This window comes from Thamnophis sirtalis, unplaced genomic scaffold (genome assembly GCF_051295495.1).
Source record: "Thamnophis sirtalis isolate CommonGarterSnake01/CBP01778 unplaced genomic scaffold, rThaSir2_p1.2 scaffold_2, whole genome shotgun sequence".
Classification (NCBI taxonomy): Eukaryota; Metazoa; Chordata; class Lepidosauria; order Squamata; family Natricidae; genus Thamnophis; species Thamnophis sirtalis.
In genome coordinates, this window is record NW_028261382.1 from 86,640,399 (window position 1) to 86,659,402 (window position 19,004).

The following is a 19,004-nucleotide window of genomic DNA, read 5'->3' on the forward strand; positions in this document are numbered from 1 at the left end:
GTTTAATTTAACTAATTGCAAAATTTCCATAACCTTCCTTGTGTCCTTGGAACATGAGACAGATATCAAGACAAATAATACATGAAACAAAGAAGAATATCTTTAAAGGTTTAAAGAAAAGCTTAGCATAGGAAATCAGTGGCTGATTATAGACATAGAATAACAGCTGAATACAGAATATCTCCAAAAGGTAGAAATAAATTAAAACAACATTCTAATAATATTATGGTAAACGTTTTCCAACTATATCTCACTTATTTTGGCTGTGTCATGTGGAGGAATATGTTTGGAAGAATTAGTGGTAAAAGGAAACCAGGTTGCTAAAGAACATAGTGACTGGACACTATCAAAGCTGAAACCAGCCAGAACATAAAGTAGTGCGAGATCAAAAGATGTGAGGACATCTGACCCATAGAATCGCCAAGAGTGTGACACCATTGAATGGATATCATCATCTTCTTCATCATCATCATCTAGTCTAGTGAAGAGAAGGACCAGGGGAGACATGATAGCAGTGTTCCAATATTTGAGAGGCTGCCACAGAGAGGAGGGAGTCAAAACTATCTTCTAAGGGACCTGAAGGCCAGACAAGGAATAATGGATGGAAACTGGCCAAGGAGAGATTCAACCTAGAACTAAGGAGAAATTTTCTGACAGTGAGAACAATCAACCCATGGAACAGAAGTTGCCTTCAGAAATTGCGGGAGTTTCATCACTGGAAGCGTTCAAGAAGAGACTGGACAGCCATCTGTTAGAAATGGTGTAGGGCCGTAATGGCAAACCTATGGCACGCATGCGCGCACTGGCCAGCTGATTTCAGCCTTCATTTCGGCTGTTTTTCACGCTCCAGAGGCTTCCCTCCAGAGAGCAAAAAACGGCACTACACGCAAACCGGATATTCAGGAACAGACTTCCGGGTTATGCATTGGCTTGTTTTTCGCCCTCTGGAGGCTGGGGTGGGTGAAAAATGGACCTACTGGGCCCACCAGAAGTCGGAAAACGTTCCGGCCTCCGAAGAGCCTCCGGGGGGAGGGGGGGACGCTGTTTTCCCACATTCCGTAGGCTCCAAGAAACCATGCACGTATGTGCACAGCAACGGGGGGGGGTTCATGCATGCATGCTCAGGGGGCACGGTGTGGGATGGGCACATGAAAAATGTTCACCATCACTGGTGTAGAGTCTCCTACTTGGATGGGGGGTTTGGACTAGATGACCTACAAAGTCCTTCCAACTCTGTTAACCTATCATCATCAGTTTTCCTAAAATGCATTTCTCTATATTATAAGATATGATGGAGCACTGCGTTAAGAAGGACATAAGAAATATGCAGTAGGCATAAAATACTTGTGTCGGTAAACATAACACAGGCAAAATTTGTGCATTGTTTTTAGGTGCTCTGTAAATTTCCCAGTGGGCTTTGGGCTTCCGACTGGATGCAGGAGAAGTTAACAAGGCATGTTAAAAAAAAAAATTCATCTAGCTGAATGTAATGAATAGATTCCTTAAAAACAAATTTTGCTGGCAAGCTACTTTAGGAAGTAGCTGCCAGAACCTTTTCCTTATTTCTTTATCAAAGTAGATCATCGGAGACACAGGAAAACCGAGAGGCAATAATTGAATTCACATAGCATGCTAGATCGTCATGTGGCTTTTTTGGTTTGGCTTGAACATGTCAGTGAAACCAATGTGATTTGTAAGTCGTGATTTACAGGTCAGTGAGATTTGTGAAGCAACAACTGTGGTTATTTAACCAACCAGTTTTCAGGAAATTATAACCTAATCTAACATGGGACCTTTTCAACCCTTGAAAAAGTTACTTCTCTAGATGTCACTTTACTGTTTTTTGTGGTACAGAGCTGCCAAGAGGTTTGTGACATGAGATCTTTATAATGTACAACTTGGAAGATTTATCAGGGGTTAATAGCCAAGAGGAAGAAAAAAAAAAGTTATGTGTTGTTCTTCATTGAACTGTATATAACATTTAGCCAATATTTGGGAACGGTTTCTATCTTCATGTCTCATTGAGCTTACGTCCTTTAAAAATCTGTATATTTTTTAAAAAGAGGGTAATTTATCCTGTGTCACTGACCTTTAACTTTTCTCTTTTTGCTCAAATCTGTGTTGCGAGAGAGGGCAGCATGAAATGGAAATATCGTTATAGTTGGGTGGAAATGAGGAAAGAATAAACACTACTACAAGGATGTACAGGAATCCCTCTGAAACTCTTATTATATTTCTGTTCAATTGTGCCCTTCGCAATTAGGCAAACCAGGTCATTTGTAACTGCTTAATACTCCTGATATTCTCTCTGGCTCTTCGTGACATTTGAGGTAGAGATTCTTGAGCAGAAAAAAAAGGAACTGATTTAAATGCTCAGATCTAATATCTCCAGTTGAAAAGATTGAACGGAAAAAACGGAAAGAGCCGAAGTGGCGCAGTGGTTAAATGCAGCACTGCAGGCTACTTCAGCTGACTGCAGTTTGGCTGTTCAAATCTCACCGGCTCAAGGTTGACTCAGCCTTCCATCCTTCCGAGGCGGGTAAAATGAGGACCCGGATTGTTGTTGGGGGCAATATGCTGACTCTGTAAACCGCTTAGAGAGGGCTGAAAGCCCTATGAAGCGGTATATAAGTCTAACTGCTATTGCTAAAATTAATTTAATTGATAATACACAAATAATGCCAAATAGTAAAAATATGATTTGAAAGGTTAAAGCTATTGTTGTTTGGAGTTGAGAAAATGGATTAACAAGCTGGCTGGACAGGTTGTTCTAAGACATGATGCCATTAACTGTATTTGGTTGAATAAGCCAGAACTATCGTTCCATTACAATAACACACAAAGCACAACAGCTGAATTCATACATCACTGGGACAAGCCAAACGAACCACACGTTGCCTTAGTTTAGCGTGTTTCTTTAACAGGTATGGACTCTTGTGCAATTGTCAGTCTAATTATGGCACTTTCTGTAAGGCAAAGGTAGGTCAGTGGGCCTTTTGGAATCCAGAACAACTGCATCATACACTAACCCAACTCCTATTAGATTAATAAAGAGATGAGGGTGTGATAGTGTTACAGCCCAAGATAATTGAATGGATTTAGGCTGGGACAAAAACTCTACCTGATTGGTTTTAGTCAGTCCCAAGAGGATAGAGGAGATCAAATTTGGCTAGAAAAATAATCAAAGCTGACTTTTCTTCAGATGCTCTACTGTTGTGGGACAACAGGCCCTGCAGAGAGGAAGAAGGAGGGACATCTGATGAAACATGTGTTGCAACACAAGCCCTACCCTTAGGCCCTTCCATGTGGTATCTTCACACAAGTTTTGTCATTTGGGAATCACCAGTTTAGGGCCTCAGACCTATCAGTTGAGATCCTCTGAAGAACTGAACGAAGTAGGAGTCAAACAATTCATGGCAGAAAGCATGAAAACAAATCTACAAGTATCAGCTCTTCAAGTGTGTTGAACTTCACATAATTTCCATTAATAGCAGCAGTTGTGGGGAAAAAAATTGACAGATTGGGGAAAGGGATAATAACAACAACCAAATTTCCTAGCTTCCCTTCTTCCAGAAGCTGGAGCCCCAAGCTTAAAACAAAGCCAATATTCAAATATTACGTGAGTCATTTCATGCTTGCAGGAACTTAAGCGCAAAAGAAGTCAAACTGGATCTCAGCATTGCGTTGGCAACACTCGCAAATGGAGAGAAGAAGAAGAAGATTGACTAGTCTGCAGAGAATCACAGCCTTTGCAGCCTGCTTCGAGCTTCTGGTTGGGCACTGCGCAAAACAGAATCAGAAGGAAAATAGACCTTTGGTCTAATTCAGCTTCCACACATTCACCTAGTCTTGCCTAAGAGCCCTGCATGTGAATATACTGATAAGGAGCAAAGGATTTAAATGCTTAAGATTGGCAATGATCTTGAAAATCCAATTTGAGCCAGGAAGGTCTAGAATGACGCAAATGGGTGGGACTGGTTGATGGAATTCCCAATCAAGTTTCAGTGTTATTAGCTGTTATTCCCCGTTGACCGTGCGGTTTGGTGGCTGTTGAATGCACATTCTGCCTCATGTTTCTGGGATCAGCAACTGTCTCTCTCCGCAAATTAGTATTTATATAAAAATACTGTATTTTTCAGCTATAAGATGCACCTCCCCCCACAAAAAAGAGGGTGAAAAACTGGGTACGTCTTATACATTGAATACAGCATTTTTGATCTACCGAATGCCTGCCCCCTTTGCAAAAATGGACGTGCAGAGGGTTTGGGAGGCTTGCAAAGTGCTCCTGGGGGCTGGAAAGGGCAAAAACGAGCAAAAAACGGGCCATTTTTTGCTCGTTTTTGCCCCCCCCTCAGCCCCCAGGAGCACTCTACAAACCTCCAAAGCTCTGCATGTCTTTTTTTTGTTGCAAAAAATGAGGCGTTCAGAGGGTTTGGGAGGCCTGCAGAGTGCAAAACCTTTTTTTTTTTTAAATTTACCTCTTCAAAATCATGGTGTGTCTTATACTCCGGTGCGTCTTATAGTCTGAAAAATACAGTAGTTCCTACATTGCAGGCTCAGAATCTGAATAATAAACAATGGCATGCTTACGGAATTTTCTGAAAGATAACTGTTTAAACCATGGCAATAAAATTATAAAGATGTGCAGATATATTACAATATTTGTTCTTTGCATCTGATATGCTTCTTAATCTCTTTAGGGGGCTCCAGTGTGGAAGTTGCAAATAGTAAGGATGATTGCAGCTGACAATGAGAAAGGAATCTAATCTGCACCAAAAAAACTATATCAATGCATAAAGAAAGAACGAAGGCAGCCTGGAAAGACTCCAATCCCTGAAATGAAATGATAGGCCCTTTTCTTGGATGATCTTTGGAATAACGTCTTCATGTAAGAGGCTCTGTTTTAATATAACCAACCATATTTGGATAATTCTTGAGTTTGGAAGAGCTGCCCCATTCTTGCTTTTGGATATTGACATATCAATGGCTTCTAGTCTTAAGGATGTTATGCTACTTTCAGAATTAGAAAGACATTTTCACTCTAGATGGCGGTTACTGGGGAACAATGATGACAATCCCCTGTCTGTGGGATTCTCGGAGTCTTTTGCCTTGTTAGCACAAGAAAACGGGTCACTGAAATTTGTAAAAAGACCATTCCTGGTGGTGCAGTATTGCAGGCTAAATCTGTCCCCAGTCAGTCCTGAGCGACTCAGCCTTCCATCTGCCAATTACCTCCCTGCGACCAATTAGATCTCATAGATTGGGCCTCCTCCGAACTCCATCGGCCAGCCAGTGTCGGCTGGCAACTACAAGGAGGAGGGCCTTCTCAGTAGTAGCCCCGACCCTTTGGAACGAACTCCCCGTGGAGATTCGTACCCTCACCACCGTCCAGGCCTTCCGCACAGCCCTCAAGAACTGGCTAGCCCGTCAGGCCTGGGGACAAAGATAGCCGCCCCTCCCGAATGATGAATGAATGTTGCTTATTATTTTTATTATATGTGTCTATGTCATTGTCTGTATTCCCCTTCCTGATTTTATGTGAGCCGCCCTGAGTCCCCTCAGGGAAAAGGGCGGCCTACAAATGTTAATAAACATTCCAAACAAACAAACAAACATCTTTCCGAGGTTGGTAAAATGAAGACCCGGATATTTTTTTTCGCCCCCCTCCAACTTTCCATCTTCCCTCCAACATTCCCCTCTACCCTACTTCCCCTCCCCCTCTACCACTCCTCTCTCCCAGTACACTCCCTCCCTTCCTTCTCACCCTCCCTCCCATCCTCTCTCCCACCCTCTCTACCCCTCTTTCTTCTATCCCTCTACTCCTCCCTTCGGTGTATTTCTTCTATCTATTAATATATTCAGCTTGTCCTATTTTTACAGTGAAATTAAAGAGCAACAGTATACAAGTGCAGTCGCATTACTTTAAAATCTAACACATACTATATATCCCCCCCACAAACACCCCAGAATGAAGACCCGGATTATTGGGGGCAATATGTTGACATTGTAACCCATCCAAACAGTGCTGTAAAGTAGTATGGAGTGGTATGTACAATAAGTCTAAGCTCTATTGCTAATCAGATCTAACACAGGTTTTTTTTAGCATGCATCTAATTCCTAATAAAAACAAGTTTGGTTATATATGGCTTCACGCCCAAGTCTTGCAAGGACAACCTGCTCTCTTTCTGGTGTGTGGGTGCTAGATTTGTTGGCAACCAATGATTGTGAGATGAAAGGAATGCCTTTCTAGTGTTCCATCTACAACAACTTGACCCCAGATGCAAATTATCTCGTCAGTCCTCAAGAGTGGAAGGTGTATACTCCCATGAGCAGCAATTGCTGCCTTGGAAAAACCCGTGACCCGTCAAAAGCGCGGAGGACAAAATCGCGCTCGACAAAAGCGCGCATGTGACGTGATCACAGCGCGACGAAAAAAATTAAAAATTGAAATAAAATTAAAATTAAAGCAAGCCGATTCACATAAAGGTAAGGGTTAGGTTTAGGGTTAGGGTTAAGTTTAGGTTTAGAGCGTTAGGGTTACGTTTAGCGTTAGGTTAAGGGTTAGCGTTAGGTTTAGCGTTACGTTAACGGTTAGGTTTAGGGTTAGATTTAGGGTTAGGTTAAGGGTTAGGTTTAGGGTTAGGTTTAGGGTTAGGTTTGGGGGGGTCAGGGTAAGGTTTTAGCTTTATTTTTACATTTTTCGATCACAGCGCAATGTTTTCGTCGCGCTGTGATGACGTCAAATGCGCGCTTTCGTCGAGCGCAATTTTGTCCTCCGTGATTTTGTGGTGGAACCGGAAAAACCTACCACCAATGCCTGAGCTCTTTCTTTCTGAGTTGTTTTGTCAGGGATTTCTCATTAGACACTTGATCTGTTCATTCTATAAAACAAGACCAGGGAGAGATGACCTGATTGCTCTACACTGTTGTACAGAAACGCTACAGAGGAGGGACTTGTCAATCTTTGTAAACACACACAACTTACAAATGCAGCATGCGGGCAAAACTGGAACAATCCAGTCTCAGAAGACAAGGATAATTTCCATTGCAATTGCTTACCAATACAAATCATCACCACCGTGTTTGGGGTAGTTAAATGGAGAGATATGATATCTTCGGGCAATTAATGTGACATCCCTAGGCTCAATAGCCTGTTCTAGTCCATGGCACACAAACTCAGATTGTATTCTCCTTGTGACACCTGCAAAAGCTAGGTACAATTTAGCTGACCCTGGGATAGCAAAGTTGTTTTCTCTATAGATTGCAGGCACTACGTAAAGATGCCACACTGTTGGAAATGGCAAAAAAAAATGGTGAGGGAAGGAAGAATATGACAGTGAGCATTACCGTCACTGAGAAAATGTTAGCAAGACTGAATGATATTTCTTGTTGCTTGTGGGTCAAACCAGCAAAGGGTGTTAAGCGGATTAAAACAGATCTCAATGGAAATTTTAAAAAAATATTTTAGGAACACAGGGCAAAAACCTTATCCATCAGGGACTCAATTACTGCTCTCTTTGGGACCTTTTTTTGCACCCATCCAATCATTTGGAATAATTTCCAAACATGTGAGAAATGACATACTGGAAAGGCTGCCTTCTTACATTCTGAAGGAAAACCTCACAAGCAATACGTAGCATGGATTTTATGATCCGGTTGAAGATGTTTCCTACAAAACCTGATGTGGGATAAACCTTGCTTTCACATCCCCGCCACTCCATGGTTTTCCTGCCACTCAGCTGACACGGAGGTCTCAATTGTGGCCCTAAGTTGAAGGCTGCCTATTATTGTTTCCATGGAAAGTGACATCACTATATTCACTATTCGTCTTGCACATGGCAAAGACTCAACATGGAGCCTAACACTGATCTGTGGTTGCCCGTTTTGTGTATCGGAGCTCCCACTGTTTGCAGCTGGAAGATGCAGCTGGAAGATGCCTTGACGTTTGAGGACTCATTGCAATTCACCTGAAGGGGGAAGATGGCCCTGCCTTTTGCCTCCAAGAGAACCAGGTGTCTGAAGGCATTGCAGGAGCCACACAGCCAATCTGCTTGCCTTTCAGTCACATTATAGAATGTAATGAAAATGCAACAGCCAAATTTGCAATAACACCACATCACCTTAGCCCAGGGTTTCTCAACCTTGGCAACTTGAAGATGTCCGGACTTCAACTCCCAGAGTTCCCCAGCCAGCGAATGCCTCTTTCCACAGAACCACAAGAAGGCATCCCAGGTGATCCACTCCCGCCTGCATCCATTGAATAGATCCCAGAGCAAAGACTAAGGAGGTCTGATTTTCTCTGCCTTGTGCCCCACAAGTGAAAGCAGGGGGTACCCAGGAATGGAAGTCTCTCCTTAGAGCAGTGTTTCTCAACCTTGGCAACTTGAAGATGTCTGGACTTCAACTCCCAGAATTCCCCAGCCAGCGAATGCCGGCTGGGGAATTCTGGGAGTTGAAGTCCAGACATCTTCAAGTTGCCAAGGTTGAGAAACACAGCCTTAGAGAGAGACTGTAAGCTGCACGAGTTTCGGAGGCGCCCAGCTGGACCTCAGATATTTTCATTTGAAGGGCCCGAGCAGATCCTTAACGCGGAGGTTCTGGATCGCAGGAGCCTCCAGAAGGGAAGGCAAAGCGGGTTCGTAGGCCCCCCGTCTTTACACGCCCCGCTTCTCTGCCGGCCTTCAGCCGCAGAAAAGGCCAGTCGCGTCCCCGGCACGTGCCGCGCTGCTGCTTCGCACATTGCCCGTCCGCCGCTCTTCTCGTGCGCGCCTCGCCCCGCGGATAGCTTGGGCTGCGTCCCAGCCAGCGGCTCTTTGTTCGAGCCAGGCGGGGACCGATGAGCGGTTGAGATCCGGGGGCGATCGGGCCAGGCCTAGCACAGCACTAGGCAGCAAGGCAGCCACCCCCGGTCTCCCCCCCACCCAACCTTCAAGCGCGCCGGCCGCCACTTGCCCCGCCACCCACCTGCCCTCCTCCACCTCCCCGAAAGCCTGCGCCGTTGCCGCCGAGGACCCCCAAGCCGCTGCAGGCGGCGCGGCGCCCAGTTGGCCGTTCTTACCAGCTGTCCCTGGAGAAGGAACGAAGGAAGCGGACGCCCGGCGCAGGGATGGCCCTCATGGTTGCTGAGCGAGAGGCGGAGGAAGAGGCGCCGCAAGAGCTGCCGGCCGGTCGGGTGTTGGGTTGGCTGACGGTGCGGGAGGGGCGCGATCGGGCCGGCTCTTGGGGCGCGGGCGGTGTTGGCGGCGGCGGCGGCTGGCGCTCCTTCGGCTTGAATCCCGGGTGGCATTTAAATGCCCCGCTGGAGGCCAGGCGACGGGCACCCGCCGGTGATTCAAGGCCGCCTCCCCGCCCCGGCGCGGGCAGGGCGAGAAGGGGAGCTGCCCGCTTGGGGCCGCCCCTCCCGGCCCCTCCCCTGCCCGAGTCACGCTTCCAGATGGGCAGCCCGGGCGCCGCCAAAGTCCCCTAGCGTGGGGCTTCCGTGGTATCGACCTCGCCCGGTTAAAAACCAAGGATGGGAGAAGCCGTCGCCTTCTGCCCGCGGAGCCTGGTGCCGTTTGGCTCCGTGTGGGCGCCAGCAACCCCTGGGTTGAGCAAAGCTTTGGAAGGTGGGCTCACCGGGGGACTTTTCTTGCTCCCGCACCATGGAGCCCAGGGGAACGAGCTCCTAAAGCCAATGAAAAAAATTGCATCAACGATCGTTTCTTAAGTCATCATCTGGGCCGTTGAGTCGCCACTTTGAGGCAGGATTGCAAGGGGGGCAAATCAAAGCAAAGAAAAGGTCTATCAAAGTCACTTTACAGGCCAATGATTTTATCTCCCAACCAATTGGAGGTAATTGGGTGTAGAGATCTTGAAGGGGGGAGGCAAAGTCATCCCATGACTTCCTCAGTTGAGGGGTAGATTGGAGCCTGGGTCTTTCCACCCCTATTCCAGCATCCTGACCATTACATCACATTGGCTCTTTTGGATTGTACATGCAGTCCTTGACTTACAACAATTCATTTAGTGACCCAATGAAAAAAGATGAAAAAAAATGACTCATGACCGTTTTTCACACTTAGCAGTTAGCAGTTAGACTTATATACCGCTTCATAGGGCTTTCAGCCCTCTCTAAGCGGTTTACAGAGTCAGCATATTGCCCCCAAAGTCTGGGTCCTCATTTTACCCACCTCGGAAGGATGGAAGGCTGAGTCAACCCTGAGCCGGTGAGATTTGAACTGCTGAACTGCTGATCTAGCAGTCAGCTGAAGTGGCCTGCAGTGCTGCACTCTACCCACTGCGCCACCTTGCAACTTACGGCTGTTGCAGCATTCCCCATGGTCCCATGATCAGAATTTGGATGCTTGGCAACTGACTCATATTTATGACGGTTGCAGTGTCCTGGCATCCTGTGATCCCCTTTTGCGACTTTCCCACAAGCAAAGTCAATGGGGAAGCCCGATTCATGTTAACGACTACAGTGATTCACTTAACAAACGTGGCAAGAAAGTGGAGTCGTCCAGGTCGAGGTTGTCCCAAAGGTGCTTTTTCAAGAGGCAACTGGACTTTCTGGGTTTTTCTTTGAAGACATTTCGCTCCTCATTCAAGAAGGTTCAGGGTTGACTCAGCCTTCCATCCTTCCGAGGTGGGTAAAATGAGGACCCAGATTGTTGGGGGCAATATGCTGACTCTCTGTAAACCGCTTAGAGAGGCCTGAAAGGCCTATGAAGCGGTATATAAGTCTACTGCTATTGCTATTACTGCTATTCTTCGTGGATGAGAAGCTCAGAGCTGAAGAAGCTTCTTGGATGAGAAGCAAAACATCTTCAAGGAAAAAACCAGAATGTCCAGTTGCCTCTTGAAAAAGCACCTTTGTGGTAAGAAAGCTTGCAAAATTCACTTAAACAAATGTTTCACTTAGCAACAAAAAAAAATGGGTTCCATTGCGGTTGTAACTTAAGGGCTACCTGTACCAGACACTAACACAGGTGGATTATAGTGATGGTTTCCTTAACCACCAACCCCACTGTTGACATCGTCTGCATATGTACCCACATCCCTCTGATGGAAATGCACTTTCAGGCTGTTTCTGTTAATTTTTTTTTATTTATTTCTTTATTGTCCAAAGAATGTTGCTCAAGGCTTCCAGTGCTCAGAATAAAATCCCAGGCCTGTTGGATTTGTGGCATAGATTTGGAAAACACTGATCTACAGGTTCAGCAAAAACTGAAAACTGTCTCACAACTTATTTTCTGTTAGAATTATTCAAGTATTCATGCTACTGTTTCAATATTACCTCTTTAATTAACCTAAAGGGCTAGTTATGGGACAAAATGTAAGTTAAGATAATAGAGAAAATAGTATGCCATTTTTCTCCTTAATCCTTTAATTTCTGTTTCAAAGTATATCAAGGACCTTATGAGAGAGGAGAATAATAAGCGCATGATTAATCTTTCCAGCAACAGAAGCTAAAATAGAATCTAAATGGAAAAATGATGTTTTTTGAGGTAGGACAGAATGGAAAGGAAGAGCATGGAATTCAGTGCCCATGGTAAATTTTATTCATTTGATAGGATTTAGAAAAGGCAGAAAATTTAAAAATAAACAACCAACATTTATAGATATTTGGATTTTCCCTGCCTCTTTTCATCTTCTAAAATAAAAGAACAGAACAAAATGTAAGTAATGAATAATTGCATCAGCTTTCTTTGAGGACCTGATTTTTGTATTTAAATGGAATGTTAATCACTCGCCCCCCCCTGAGATTGTATCACAAAAGAAATAATTAACTATTTGTACATTTCACATACACACACGCAAATCTGGATGGCAATTTAAAAACAATTTCCCCTTTCCCCCCCCATTACTTGGTAGGGTAGCTTTCTCTTCTACTTGTTGTCTTCTGATGTGGTGAGATTAGAACACCCAAAATATCAATCAGATTGAGCCATGGGGGTGCAGTGGTTAGAGTGCAGTACTGCAGGCTACTTCTGCTGCTTCCAGTTGCCTGCAATTTGGCAGTTCAAATCTTAACAGGCTCAAGATTGACTCATCTTTCTATCCTTCTGGGTAAAATGAGGACCCAGATTGTTGGGGGCAATATGCTGATTCTATAAACCGCTTAGAGAGGGCTGTAAAGCACTGTGAAGCGGTATATATAGTAAGTCTAAGTGCTATTGCTATATGGGAATTCCGGTACTGCCAACTCCACATCTGATGGACACAAAGCTGGACAACACTCTAGTATCTATGTAAAAGGACAATAACTTTAAGAAAAATAAACTTCCCACCCATTCATCTTTCTTTTTTATAAACCATTAGTCTTTTTTAAAAAATACAATACAATACAATACAATACAATAGCAGAGTTGGAAGGGCCTTGGAGGTCTTCTAGTCCAACCCCCTGCCTGGGCAGGAAACCCTATACCGTTTCAGACAAATGGCTATCCAACATCTTCTTAAAGACTTCCGGTGTTGGGGCATTCACAACTTCTGGAGGCAAGCTGCTCCACTGATTAACTGTTCTGTCAGGATATTTCTCCTCGGTTCTAAGTTGCTTCTCTCCTTGATTAGTTTCCATCCATTGCTTCTTGTTCTACCCTCAGGTGCCTTGGAGAATAGTTTGACTCCCTCTTCTTTGTGGCAGCCCCTGAGATATCGGAACACTGCTATCATGTCTCCCCTAGTCCTTCTTTCTATTAAACTAGACATACCCAGTTCTTGCAACCGTTCTTCATATGTTTTAGTCTCTAGTCCCCTAATCAATAAACCCTCTCATTTAACACATAAATCAACATAATTCCAAGAGCTTCCAGTAAACCTTTTTATCCAGTTCATAAGAGACCACATTTTCTTCTCATTTTGATACTATCGGACACCTTTATTCAAAGTAATTTTTCACCATCTCATGCTCAAGCCCAGTGTTCATACTTTTATAATATATTAGTGGATGATATAGTGGAGGGTCTTTCAATGTCCTTTTGCTCTAACAGACATAGGATTCCATCTCTCTAGATGTCAGTTCCTCATTCCCAGACCTACTTGAAAAACTATCTGGATGGTTGCCAACTTGAACATTGAGACCTTTGTTAGAAGACCAGTTCTAAATTTCTCTGCAAAGTAGGGGTTGATTGATTGCTGTGAGGAATCTTTCCTCTCCCCGCCCCAGCCTGGCCATGAAAGGCCCTCTCCAAAGAACCCCAGATGGGGTTTGATTTCAGCCCTAGCAAAAGCCATTTGATTCATCCAGACCATTCCAGTCATTCGTGCAAGTTATTATTATTTTTTGTTTAATTATGTCGTTGCATTTTTTTTTAATTTGGAGAAACAGGGTGGGACCAACTCAGCACTAGTGCCATTCATGCTACAGGAAGGGGTCACTTTTGTGGTTTCTGTAGTAGCCCCATAGCCCTTTGAAAAAATTGCTCTGGAATCCTAAAGGACCCTTGAGAGAAGCCTGCGAGATAATATGGGCGCTGAAGGAGTAGGAAATGTATTGGTGACAATGACTTATCTCCTTCTTTTCTCCATAAGAGAGTTTCTACTGAAATATGGAGATTTCTGTGATGTGGGGGTCTTTGATGCTCTCTGAGCTTGATGGTTTTCTTGCAGATGTTTCATTACCAAAGTAGATAATATCATCATTGCCATAAGGTTGGATCATATTTTTATATACTAACTAATGGCTTGCCCTTTTAGTGTTGGTGGGACTGTTCTTGGTGGTTCCTTGATTGGCTCTTTTGAATGGTCTGTAGACATTGTTTATCTCTGTGTGCCTGTGGATGGCTGATTTGTCTGAATGTCAAGTCTCCAGGAATTCTCTGTGGTTTTGGAACGTGGCTTGATCTAAGATGGTCACGAAAGTTAGAATATGATGTGACACCTGGAAAAATATGCCATACTTCACTTAATCCTCCAAAGAAAGATTGAAGGCAAATGAGGTCCAAGCAGAAGGAGAACATTGTGGCTTCAAAATTTAAGGGACCGGTTTGGACAAAACTCAGCAGCACTTTTTGTGCGGCTGTTGACAAAAATGGGATTGCCAACATGATCGCCAACGTCCGATGACGGATACGGCAGAAGAAGTTTCCCAATTGAAAATATGGTTGAGTCTGTCCATGTGTTATGAAATTAAAGAATTTAACAGTGAAGGATTTCTGTGATGGGAAGCAATCCTTTAATTCTTGCAATGTCCAATCTGGACAGTACCAATATATTTTAACTTTTTTGTGTGCTGCTAAGTTCCCTGGGAAGAGATATTGTGTACCCTGCCTGAATTCAGTAAATGTGAATACCATCACATACTAAGTAGCTTCACAACATAGTTCCCCCCCCCCCCCTGGCTCCATACTGAACATTTTCAGTTTTTCTAACTTCTTTCACTATCACGTTTTGTTTATAATCCTAATTCACATGCTGTCTTCCATGTCCTAACTTCTTCTCCAATAGCCTAGAAGCATTCCATTCAAATCTTGATAAGGCTACCTGGAGATTAAGGAACTGCACTTCATTCTGTTCTTGATAAGCTATCTGCAAACATTTAGTCAGTCCTGCAGAAAGGTGGGAATAAAGGACAGGTTTAATACATCTGACCACCTTGGAGGACCTTGGTGCATTCCTTAGTTTTCCATAGGCGCACTCATCAGAAGGTGAATTGGCAGATTAATTAGCTAAAATTAATTTGTCCCTCAAGCAATTGCATATGCTTTTGTCATCTCATGATTGGATTACTGTGATGTGGTCTTCATGGGGCTTCCCTTGAAGTCCACTCAGAAGTTATGTGGTCTAGAATACAGTAATGAGAACAATGAGATGTTGGATTGCACCCAGAACACAACTTTATGAGATGTACTCAATATCAACGTTTGGGTGCAATCAAAGGTGCTGCTAATCATCCATAAATTCTTTCAGCATCTGATATGACTTTGAGGGACCACTTGTCTCTAGCTTGCCACTCATCAGTGAGGTCAGAGTGGACACACTTTCTGTCCCATTAATCAAACACTGCCTTCTGGTAGCCAAGAGTTTAGTATCAGCTCCTGCCCTCTGGGATGACATCCTCTGCCAGAGGTTCTATCTCTCCTTCTTTATTGACTATCTGTAAACTTTAAAAAAAATCGCTCTCCCAAATCTTGGGATGATCAAATCTGTATAGTGGGCTGTGTTTTGGAGGCAGGAGGGATTTAACCGTAAGCCACTCCGAGTAATTAATTAGCCTCAAAATTGAATGAAATAAACTCACAAAGGTTTCTTATTTAGAAGCAACACACCCATACACACACATGGATACGTATGCAATTTTACTAACAATTCTTTATATTTTTATAACAAGTGTCTTATGGCTGTTTTTGTTGTGATTTTATTTGACTGTTGTACATCGCCCAGAATCACTTTTGCGGAGTTGGTAAGCTATATAAATTTGATTAATAAATAAATAAACAAAAATAAAATAAAATGTGGATGTTACTCCAGGTGAAATTGGTTTTCGTTTCTTGTTGATTTTATCCATTTATTAGTCTCCACCCAGAGTTGTAGGTCAAGGGGATAGCCATACAGCTTGAATTAATACAGGTAGTCCTCAAAGTACAAAAGTTTGTTTAATGTTTTGGTTAGCAACAGAAATTTTGGGCTCAATTGTGGTCATTAGTCAAAGACTACCTGTAAAGTAAGTGTGTGTGTGTGTGTGTGTGTGTGTGTGTGTAAGTGAGTGAGGGAGTGGGTGTGCACACGCTCACACATTTCCATTAGACATGTTTATTTTCAAAATGAATCAGGGGGGGGGGAGTTAAGCAGAATTCCCATACTTGGGCAGAATGGTTCCTTCTCTTGTTACAGATAAAGTTCTGCAGACTGGTTTATTTTTGTCTCAAGCTTTTTTCAACAAGTGCAGACCTCAGCAGAACAAGAGCTTAAAGCAGTGTTTTTCAACCTTTTTTGTGCAAAGGCACACTTTTTTCATGAAAAAAATCCCGAGGCACACCACCATTAGAAAATGTTAAAAAAATTTAACTCTGTGCCTATATTGACTATATATAAAGTGTTTTTCCCACGGCACACCTTACACTATGTCACGGCACACTAGTGTGCCACGGCACAGTGGTTGAAAAACACTGGCTTAAAGAGTCTTGAGAAAGTTCTTGTTTTTTTGTTCAAGTGTAGAGTAAATAATTCATGTAAACATGCTTCTCAAAGTTGACGTATGTTTTTACTTGCTGAAAAACTGGACTTTTAATTGGATATATTTACAATCCCATCAAAAACTGCAATATAGGATTTGAAAAGTTGCCATTTGAAAAAAATGGTCCTCGCAGAGTTACCTTTGGGGGGGAAAAAAGAAAGTATTTTCTTCTGGAGAATGAACAAAGAAACCATAACTCACTGAACTGTCTTTTTAAGAATTAAAAATTGAATACAAATCTATGCATCAGGAGGTCTGTTCATAAACATGCTTAGGGATGTTCTGAGCACTTAAAGAAGTACAAATTGATCACAATCTAAGTTAAGGCAGTTCTCTCTTTCAAATAAGAAAGTGAAATTGATGAATTAGCCCGCCCTTCAGATTTTGCAATTTATTCTATCTTGCTAAGTGGCAGTTCCCAGCTAACCTTGGCCGAATGACTTACAATTTTCTGGGTTCTTTCCAATCAATATTCCACAACCTGGTGTTTTCTACAGGCTGTTGTGTTGCTGGTGATTCTGGAAGGTAGTGTAGGAGATAACCAGGCTGAGTCTTAGAGAGGGGTCAAATGTCTCATCAATCATGAATCCCTTTGCCCCCACAACAGATCTAAGTCTATCCCACCTTGAATTCCTTTGTATTCTTAACTCCTACTATTTTCCCTTGACCGTTATTAGGTCAGATTCTTGTAGAGAACTTAAGTTGGCAACAAAACCTTATACACATTTGAACTGCCTGAATCTACTGATTTCCCTGGTGCCTGATATTAATCTGAATTATTAATGGTCAAAGCAAATTGGCGGTAGATAAGAGCCAATGGAATTCAAGCTGGGCTGGACTCAGATCTCTTGTGGGCATGAAGGGACTCATGACTAATGATGTGCTTGATCCCTCCCTTGAGCTCAACCTGGTCATCTACAGGTTGATCAATAAATCTGCCAAAAATTGAACTTGGGAGGGCACAGCTGGAGGTTGCAGCCCAATATTATTTCTTGCAGAAAAGGGGATGCTCACACCAGAGAAGGAGAAATTGGTCCTTTTCTGGCGTGAAATCAGTAAAATGATTTCTCATCATCCCTGAAGCTGGGTCCCTTTGACCTAGAGGAAATTGTTTTTGGGTGATGAGAATGCTATCCGTTCAATCAAGTCCAATTCTAAGGGATTCTATAATCAGCTATCTCTACATTTTCCGATCTTGTATGGCTTCTTTCAGTTGCTTTATGCCCTGGCTGGTGTTGGCTTTGATGGTGTCTAGCGACTCTTTCTTTTGGTGGCCTTTTTTCCTTTTACTGCTGACAATTCCAAGCATAGCTGCCTTTTCGGGTGAGTTTGATCACACGGCATAACCAAAATAAGTCTGAATTTTGTGATTTTGCTTCCCTATGATATGTCTGGTTTTATATGCTCCAGTACTTCCTTGTTTGTCACCTTAGCTGTCCAAGGAATATGCAAAAACCTTCTCCAACATCATAGCTCAAACAAATTGATTTTCCTCCTATTTTTTTCTGGTTCAACTTTTGCAACCTAGGTAGCTATGGGAAACATGGACTAATCTGTATATAATTGCCAGGCTGTTTTTCTTCCTTTTCCATACTTGATTCATCCTTATCAATGTTGAGGTTCCTTTTTGATTTTGAGTAGAAATGCATTAACTGATAGACTACATCTATCCATATCACTGAGAATTAAGAATCTGTGTTTACTTTTTTTGCAGCTAGATTCAGGAATTTTTGATATATTATAGAAAAATAAAATGTAAAAGTTGAACTGATGAGAATTTGATGAAATGTTCTTAACACGAATAGGAAAAGAGAAGTAATCGCACAATATTTTACAAATATCCACCTGCTTAGAAATCCAATTGAATGATCTAGATATAAATCAGAAAAGTATAAAGTGAATAAAAGCAATCATCTTCCCCTTATACCTAGCTGACAGGAAACATTACTAACTGGAGAATGACTAAAATTCTACAGTTTGTAAAGGAAAGCTAATAAAGTGATATTTAGTAACCTTGAGAATTTATAAAACTAACAAATATTTATCTTTAGCGAAGACTATACAAATACATGTTGTATGTATTAGTACTGAGGAGAAAATAGGGAAGTATAACTAAAAGGGCTTAGATTCCTTGGGAACACCAGTTCTGAAGCAAGCTTTTAGAGCATTTCTTATCTGTGCAAAATTGATGAGTATATATGTGTAAATAAACTGTTTTTCTCTCCAACTTTCAATAGATATGTTTGTTTGCAAGCTGATTCAACAGAGAAAAGGAAAGTATAACTCTCCTGTTTTAACAAAATGGCAATTTCCCTATTTACTGATAATAATTATTTTGCAGACTGGTTATGAGTTTTCAAGAAATAAACCCAGTAGCAGATTAAAGAGTCTTGAGGGATTTTCCATTTTATTTAAGTGGCTGTTAAAGAAATCAGGTACGCAGCAGAACAAAGTAATTAGAGTTATGCAGACACTTCAAAAACTTCATAAACATTTTTTCTTATTTCAGAAATGAATGTTTAGCTCACGGGTACTGAGGATAAAAAACAATTAATGTGAGTAGGTTTAAAATTCCATCAAGATTGGCAACACAGATGTTGAGATTAAACAATTCAGTATCATTTGATTCAACCCCATGTAGTGAAGCACCAGCCCATCTGCCATTGTAGAAAAAAATATATTTTGAATGTTTTGCCATTCAAAAAGTTTTGCTAATTTTGAAAATACCAGAATTCTCACCAGGGAAGTTTTATTTCAGCTATGTGTTTGTAAAATATTAACAGCACTTGTATTTTAAGATGACCACTAACTACTAGTTGTTCATCAAGTACCAGTCAATTGCATTTCT

The 19,004-nt window shown here is 42.4% G+C and overlaps 1 protein-coding gene across 2 annotated transcripts in view; it reads right to left on the reverse strand.

Annotated features, from left to right (window-relative positions):
- Nucleotides 1-9,369, reverse strand: part of SLC37A2 (solute carrier family 37 member 2) — a 46,736-nt gene extending 37,367 nt beyond the window's left edge. Inside the window, exon 1 of one of the 2 annotated variants that reach the window (XM_087706310.1) lies at nt 9,059-9,369. In XM_087706310.1, the coding sequence (XP_087562436.1) occupies nt 9,059-9,117 (59 nt within the window). In that variant the 5' untranslated portion in view covers nt 9,118-9,369. The remainder of the gene's footprint in view (nt 1-9,058) is intronic. The other variant, XM_087706309.1, reaches the window with a different exon arrangement.
- Nucleotides 9,370-19,004: the final 9,635 nt, after the last annotated feature.